Below are 7,987 nucleotides of genomic sequence, written 5' to 3' on the forward strand. Positions count from 1 at the left end.
GATCTGGGGGGCGGGCTGTCACTCGGTCCAGCCCTCTCCCTGGTGAGGTCAGGTGGCCTGACCAGTCACACGGCCGTGGCTGGGGCCTGGGGCCTTTCCTGCGTTAAACCGACGTGGCCTCTGTCCTCGAAAATCCCAGGGCAGTTCATGAGGAGACTGGCACACCGTCGTCGGACCTGAGGTCTTATGATCACGATTTCACTTTTTCCTCTTCCCTTTGGCTTCCTTTTTTTAATACGGGGAAGGTAAAGGGGGGTGATTTTCTTAGTTTCTAGAGCACTTGTTTAGATCGTGCCCGATGCTGAGCAGTAATTCACCTCTCTCCCTGACTCCCAGCCTCCCCCCACTTTCCCAGTCAGGCTCCCCAGCCCCCTGCCCTCCCCACGGCGCCCTCCCTCTCCCCCTCAGCCCTGCAGGTAAAGGAGGTGGGGGACAAAGCAGCGGCCCTGAGCGCCCACCCCGGCCGCCGGGGTCTCCTCAGCGTCTGCTGACATGTCAGCCCCAGCCCCGGGAGGCACGTGTCATCCTCACGTCACAAGGGGGGCGCCAAGTGCTCGGTCGCACAGACAGCAGAGGCCGGGGGACAGAGTGGAAGTCGGACCCCTGCTGCAAGTCTGGGTTCTCCACCCCTCACACCCCATTTCCCTGGCAACCAGCCCCCTCCATGATACCCTTCCCATCACACTGTTCCCCTCACCGGAGCCTCCCGACCGGGCGAAGGGCGCGGCCGGGCTGTCGTCACACTGAGCTTCGGCATCACACGAGCAGGAGCGAGTCGGTTTTCCCACTGCCTGGTCCCCCGAAAATGGCACCTGCCCCAGCACAGCACCGTCCCCGCTGTGGAGCAGCCCCTGTAGGTAGGTCGCGTCAGCAGGGACTGTGGGCGCAGCGACCCATTCTGGGAGGTGCCCAGCGCGCCACCGAGAACGTGAAGGGGCTGCTCTCGTCACCGACGGAAAAGCAGACCCTTCCCCTGTCTCGGGAGCAGGTGTTGGCGGCCTCCGGGGAAGGACTTGACCTCGCGGTCGGAGCCTGTGTGGTTGCCGGCGTCAACTTGATGGTGGGATGATGGAGGCGGTCCAGCCCTCGCCGGCCCTCTGCCCCACTGTCCCTTCTGTCCAGGGAAGCCCGGTGGCCCCGGTCCCTGCACAGAGTCCGTCACTGGCACGCTGTTACCTGCAGAGTGGCAGTGAGCTGAGCAGTGCATCCTTTTCACTGACTTATCATCGACTTACAATGTGATATTAGTTTCAGGTGTACAGCATAGTAATTCAATATTTTTTGTAGGTCATACTCCATACAAAGTTATTACAAAAATACTGACTGTATTCCTTGTACTGTACGTTACATCCTTAGCACTTGTGTATTTTACGCCTAGTAGCGTGTACCTCTTAATCCCCCTCGCCTATTCTGCCCCTCGCCTCTGGTCACCACTAGTTTGTTTGCTCTGCGCTCTTTGGGGCGGGGGGTACACCCGGGAGTGGGAGTGCTGGGTCACGTGGTCATTGTGTTTACCTTTGTGGGAGCCACCGGACTGTTCTCCACAGTGGCCACGTATTGTACGTTCCCGCTGGGTTGCTGGTTTCACATCCAGCCCTGCCACTTAACTCGCGGTGTGGACGTGGCCCAGTGACTTCCGCTCTCTCTCTCTCTGCTTGTCTCCTCTCTCTCTCTCTCTCTCTCTCTCTCTCTGTTTCCTCATTTGTGTGTCGAGACAGTGATGCTGTCTACCCATTGGGGGTGTGATGCTTACATGGGTTCGTGGATGTAAAGGGCTTACATACGAGTGCGTGGTATGTAAGAGGTGCTACGTAAATAAATGTCTGCTGCTGTTGCTGTTTCTGAGCCAGCGGGGGCCATGACGGATGAAAGATTGAGAGGCTTTTGGGCTAAAACAGGCCGCGTTGGGAGGATGTAAAAGAATCAGAAAGGCCCTAATCCAGACAGCTGGGGCTGGCCCTCCGGGCATCCCTCCCTCTGGGGAATCCACCTTCTCACCTGTGCCACGCTGAGCTGTGAGACCCTCCAGCTCCGTGGTCTTCACGGATGCACCACTCCTCAGGGGCGAGAGACTCGGTCCTCCGCTCAGACCCGGGACCATGTCCGTGGCTTTCGGTTTCCCCGCCAGCGAAAGAAGGACCAAGTAATCCACCATCTGAAAGCTCCAAAAAGAAGTTTCTAGCAAACAGACAAAAGGCACTCCTCTCTCTCTCTCTCTCTCTTTCTCTCTCCCTCTCTCTCTCTCTCTCTCTCTCTCTCTCTCTCTCTCTCTCTCTCTCCAGTGATGTTAGGAAAAGGCAAACCTGGTTGATTTTCAGTTGAGTCTACTGAATTATGGCCAAATATTCTGCCAAATACTGTTTCTCTCGATTTTTAAAATTAATCCATATGTTTATGATTCATTTGCACCCAACTCATCACAGTGTTTTGTAAAAGCTGTTGGAATCCCAAGAATCCTTATAGGGGCCTTCTTGGAAGCACTTGGAAGCAAGGAGATGAATTTTTTTCCCATTCGTCTTTGGTTGGAAATCTCAACTGGTAGAGGCCGTGTTACCAGCTCTTCACTGAGAGACAGAGACCGAAACAGTATAATAACAGTGTCGTGAGGATGCTTTCATCTCATGCTCGTGCGGCGCTTGATGGCTTCTGAGCCCTGTCACCTTGTCTCCGAGGCAGTTGGGAAAAGTCGATGGAGTCAGTGCTGTTACTCTTTCAACGGAGGAGAAACTCAGAGTCAGGACGTGTGTCGTAGCCTGGGAATGAGGAGCCAGTTCTAGGCCCCTGTGAGTCGGGGACGGGGGTGGGGAGGACGGGCCCCTGCCCAGGCCAGTGGGACAGCGGCCTCCCCTGCAGGAAACCATCCTCCCCCGCTTGCTGGGTCGCCAGATCTGTCGCCACACTTGTTCTGGTAAATGTTTGCATCGTCATCAAACAGCCCACAGTCCCTCCGCCCTTTTTCCTGCTCAACTAATTTCTCCTCCCCTAGAACCCTCCATCCCTTGGAAACCCGGGATGCTGCCTGGTGATGTCGGGATGGGAGAAGGGCCCTTGCTGTGCACGGGACGGGAAGGTGGGTCTCCCGGCTGCCCCGAGAGGCCAGTGCAGCGGGGCACAGCTGGGCTCCACCCTTGCAGGGCACACTGTCCCTAAAGGGCCCCAGCAGGGCAGGCCTTGGCCCTCCAGCCCCAGCGCGAGGGCTGCTGGGGAAGCATCTTGCGGCGCACACAGCCTCTGCGTCGGGAGCCGTGGCCTGGTGTCTCTGGGGGCCTGGGTTCTACAAAAGGCTTTGCCACCAGAAACCAGCAACCACAGCGGCCCGTGCTGCCCGCTCGCTGCTGTGCCCACGGGGTTCCCTGCTCACCTCACTTAAAAAGCACAGAAAGAGGCCCCGCTTACCGAGCTCCTTCGGTTCTGTGCCACACACTTGTGTGCTCTGTCTGGTGGTTCTGCTCTGAGCCGTTCTCCGCGGTCAACACGACTGTTATCCACCTTGTATCCTGAGGCCCGGTGCGGGAACCAGCCGGGGTCACCGGGGGAGGACATGGCACCGCTGGGCGTGGATCAGGCGCTGGCTCCGAGGCCTGCCCCGTGGCCGCCGCACCGGCCCGCGGAGGGGGATGAGGCTCACATGGGCGGAGGGCTTGGGACGCCCCGGTGTTTACGGCTACCCTCGCTGCCTTCTAGCTGACGGCGTCCGCCTCCCTCACTGTTGGAGGCAGTGGTGGGAGAGGGAAGGAGAAAGCCGTGGCTGAACGCGGGCAGGGGCCGTGGAACGCCGGCAGGGCGGCGCGAGGCTGGACCAGCCTCCTCTAGGCCTGAACGCAGCCTCCCACCCCGGGGTTCGGTGGTTGCATAAGCATTCGTTCAGCAGCTTTTATGTAGCACCTGCCCTGTGCCGGACATCGCCCTGGGCACCAGAGGAGCAAAGTGGAGTAACACGGCCGGGTGCCGTCCCGCAGGGGCACACAGCGCATGCAGTGGAGACCAGCGTCTAGGGGACTCGCTGGGGAGATGCAGAGGCGCAAGCCTGCTCAGTGCCCGGCAGGGCAAGTCTCTTTTTTCTTTTTTTAATAGAACAGCTTTACTGAGATGTAATTCACGTGTCATACATCCGTTTAAAATATTTAACTCAGGGGTTTTTCTAACATTCACCACTATCCCATTCCAGACATTTTCACTACCTTCAAAAGAAACCCCATCCTCATTAATAGTCACTCCATTTTCCACCAACCCCTCAGCCCAGGGCAGTTATGAGTCTGCTTCCTGTCTGTATGGAATTGCCTATTCTGGACATTTCATATAATGGAATCATATAATATGTGGTCTTCTGCGTCTGGCGTCTTTCACTGAGTGTAATGTTTTCAAGGTCCATCTGGGTTGTAGCATTAGAACTTCATTTCTTCTTATGGCTGAATAATATTCCATGTAGAGGTAGATTGTTTATCCAGTCGTCATTTGAAGGACGTTTGGATTATTTCCACTGTTTGGCTGTCGAGAAGAATGCTGCTCTGCACATTCACGCACGAGTTTGTGTGTGGACAGACGCTCTCATTTCTCTTGAGCGTATACCTACTGGAGGCACTGCTGGATCACAGGGTGACTATGTTTCAGGGTCTGAAGAACTGCCGTGTCTAACTTTCAGAGGTTCCTCCGGCTCTTTCCCCCGCGGCTGCACCATTTTACATCCCCACCAGCCACGCGTGAGGGTTCTTATTTCTCCACATCTTCTCCAGCACTCGCTATTTTCTGTCTTTGTGATTATAGCCCCTTAGCTCGTGCGAGGCGGCCTCTCACTGGGTTTTGATTTGCACTTTCCCTGCTGGCTAATGACGTTGAGCACCTTTTCATGCGCTTCCAGCCGTTTCCATGTCTTCTTGGGAGAATTCTATTCAGATCCTTTGTGCATTTTTAATCAGATTATGTCTTTTTATTGTTGAGTTGTAGGAGCTCTTTATATATTCTAGATACAAGTCCCGGGTCAGTATATGATTGGCAAATATTTTCTCCCATTCTGTAAGTTATCTTTTCATTTTCTTAATGGTGTCCTTTGAAGCACAAAAGTTACTAATTTTGATGAAGCCCAATTCGTCCATTTTTTCTTTTGTCACCTGTGCTTTTGGTGTCATACCTAAGGAAGCTTTGCCTGGCCCAGGGTCATGAAGATGGACTCTCGTGTTTTCATCTAAGACTGTTATAGTTTTAGGTCTTACGTTTAAGTGTGTGACCTATTTTGAGTTAATTTTTGTCTGGTGTAAGGAAAGGGCCAACTTCGTTCTCTCTTGCATGAGGACACAGAGGCGTCCCAGCACCGCTTGTTGAAAAGACATTTCCCCATCGCATGGCCTTGGGGCGGGAAGAGGTGGAAGCGCTGCCCCGCTTCATCGGGGGACCTCAGGGCAGCACCCAGGGCCCATCCCAGGCGCGGCCACCGAGTAGAGCCACTGGCCGGAGCTGGACTGGAAGAGCAAGGAGGGCGGGGCGGAGGTTTGTTTTCTCCCTTGTCTCGGGCAGGCAGTTGGGTGTCGGGTGGGGCGACAGGGCCGGCGGTGTGGAACCAGGGGTCCCGAGGAGCCCCCTAAGGACCGGCTTCCTCCCCCAGCCACTCAGAGGTACCTTCGTCCCTTACCTGGATCCACAAGGGGACTGAAAGGCGAATAGGCCTGTGAGGCACAGTCCTCCCCCTTCCTGGAGGCGGCGAGCAGGGGAAGGTGACCAGCCCGGGCGGAGGAGGAAAGAGAGCAGATCAGGGAGGCTGGGACACCCTGCTCAGCGAGCAGATCAGGGAGGAGGGAGCCCCACGGAGAGCAAGTCCACCAAGTGTCCTGATCCCCGAGAAGCACGGGCCCGGGGCCCTGTGGCACCTGTGGGGAACGGCGGGCCTCCCAGGGCGTACAGAGCACCCGACCCCACCAGAGGCCCCTGTTCAAGGCTCTAGCTCTCCTGCAGGCCCGGGGCGGCCTCCCGCTGGGCAGCGGGCGCATGGCACGTGGTGTTGATGTCCCTGGGGCTCTGCCCGGGACCCACTCATCTGCTCCAGCTTCCCCACCTGCAGCGAGGCAGGCAGGGCTGGCTCTCCCAGGAAGGGGGCTGGAAAGGAGGAATTTGGTGGCTTGAAGGAGAGAAACAGAAGTGCCCGGAGAGGGGAGGGCCAGGCCTGCTGGCCAGGGCCCCGGGGGCTTCCTGATGAGCTGTTGTGTACCCGTGTGTCTCAGCAGCTGCCATGCAGTAGAAGCCTTAGTGCTGTCGGGACCCCATATTCCAGAATCACCCAGCTGTTCCATGGCAGCCAGGCCAGCAGCCGCCTGGTAGAACCAGGATTAGAGTGATTGTCTGCCCGGCACAGCGATGACACGATTGTCCTATGCTCCCCACGGCCTGCAGGGGGCGTGCTTGGTCCCTAACCGCTCTGCTTGTCAGGGTCCACCTCGGAGCCCAGGGCCCCCGCCCAGCTGCTGAATCAGGGCCGGCCCAGGAAATCGATTTGCAAGAAGCTTCCCTCCCAACGGATGCACTCAGTCCAAGGGGACCCAGCGGTCAGCGTTCCTGTCACCGGCTCCTCTGTAAGGGACACGCCGGCCGTCAGCAGGGGTGCGCCTCTGGCGGCCCTGTGTCCTCCTCAGCTTTCACCACTGCTTCCGCAGGAGACACGCCTGCCCCGCACTCACCTGCCTTTCTCTCCCGTTCTCCAGGACACACAGGACCAGCCACTGCTACCGCATCACCTACCGCCACATGGAGCGCACGATGTCACAGAGAGAGGTCGGGCGCGTCCACCAGGCCGTGCAGGAGGCGGCCGTACGGCTGCTGGGCGTCGAGGGCAGGTTTTGATGTCGCCACCTCCCCGGCCGCGGCCGCGGCCCTCCCAGGGCCCCGGGTTTGCTGAACCAAGGAGAAAAAGATACTGTTTGTGGGCGGAGGCATCCGTCATCTTGTGATAAATGGGTCAGTTTCAGGACTTTCAGAAGATAAAGGATTGCTCTTGAGAATCTTGACATGCTCTTGACTAGCATGTGTCTTTTATTTGGGAAAAGTCGGGGGAAGGAGAAATAGTACGAGAGTTACCTTCTTTTCCTTTTAGAAATGCTCTGCCCGTTGGCGCTCGGTGCGGTTAATTGGTCCCTGGGTTCTGTTAAAGTGTAAACACCAGACGTGATTTCCTGCCTGACAGGTTCTTGCCCCCGTGTAATGAGCGGAGCCACACAGAGGGACACACTCCAGACCATAGAAGCTTTTCTCAATCGGCTCCCGTTCCTTTCTCCCTCCTTTTTCTGTTCTGCAAAGGGCAGGCTGCAGACAGCGCGCGGATGAAATGCCAGGGATCCCTCAGAGGTGGAGGGAGTCACATCTCTGAGCGAGCAGGATTTTACTTCCTTTTCACAAAGTGGGGCTTGGAGCCGGGGCTCTAGCCCCAGGGTGTGGACAAAGCTGCCTCCTGCCCGCCCCGCCCCCACCCCCAGAGGAGAGAGAGCGCCCCGGGGCTGGGTGGCACCCGGCACTGCAGGGCCAGGTCCTTGAAGCCCCGGAGAGTTTGTTTCCTAATGGAAGGCCTCTGCTTCCGGAGACGACCTTTATGGAGGAATACGGGCCTTTGATGTTCCCCTTTTTCCATCGCGAGCGCTTTGTAGTCTGCCTGCTTCCCTCCTGGCCAGTTTTCATAATCAGATTCCCTCCCCGGTGTGATGCTGGAGGCTGATGGAGGACCATGTGAACACTGGGATAAATATTTGATGAGGGTGGCCATTAGCAGCCCGCGGTGTGAGGGTGGGCAGCTGCTCCAACAGGAAGGAACGGCTTCAATGTCATTTTACCCTCTTACCCAGGCGGACGTGTCCCTTGGATTTTCAAGGGAATCGAGAGCCGCATCCCAGCCTGGCCCAGCTGCTGTCCAGGGTCCTGGGGCCACAGGCGCTGTTCCTGGTGAGGAGGGGTCTAATGCACAGCGTGATTGGTAATCTCTTCTCCAGGAGCATTTGCTAGCAGACCATTC

At 57.1% G+C, this 7,987-nt stretch overlaps 1 protein-coding gene across 1 annotated transcript in view; it reads left to right on the forward strand.

Annotated features, from left to right (window-relative positions):
• FARS2 (phenylalanyl-tRNA synthetase 2, mitochondrial) overlaps positions 1–6,986 on the forward strand; it is a 312,608-nt gene extending 305,622 nt beyond the window's left edge. Inside the window, exon 6 of the mRNA XM_007466381.1 lies at positions 6,690–6,986. Within this exon, the coding sequence (XP_007466443.1) occupies positions 6,690–6,828 (139 nt within the window). The 3' untranslated portion in view covers positions 6,829–6,986. The remainder of the gene's footprint in view (positions 1–6,689) is intronic.
• The last annotated feature ends 1,001 nt before the right edge of the window (positions 6,987–7,987 follow it).

The sequence above is a fragment of the Lipotes vexillifer genome, unplaced genomic scaffold (assembly GCF_000442215.2).
Source record: "Lipotes vexillifer unplaced genomic scaffold, Lipotes_vexillifer_v1.1 scaffold444, whole genome shotgun sequence".
In the NCBI taxonomy this organism is placed as follows: domain Eukaryota; kingdom Metazoa; phylum Chordata; class Mammalia; order Artiodactyla; family Lipotidae; genus Lipotes; species Lipotes vexillifer.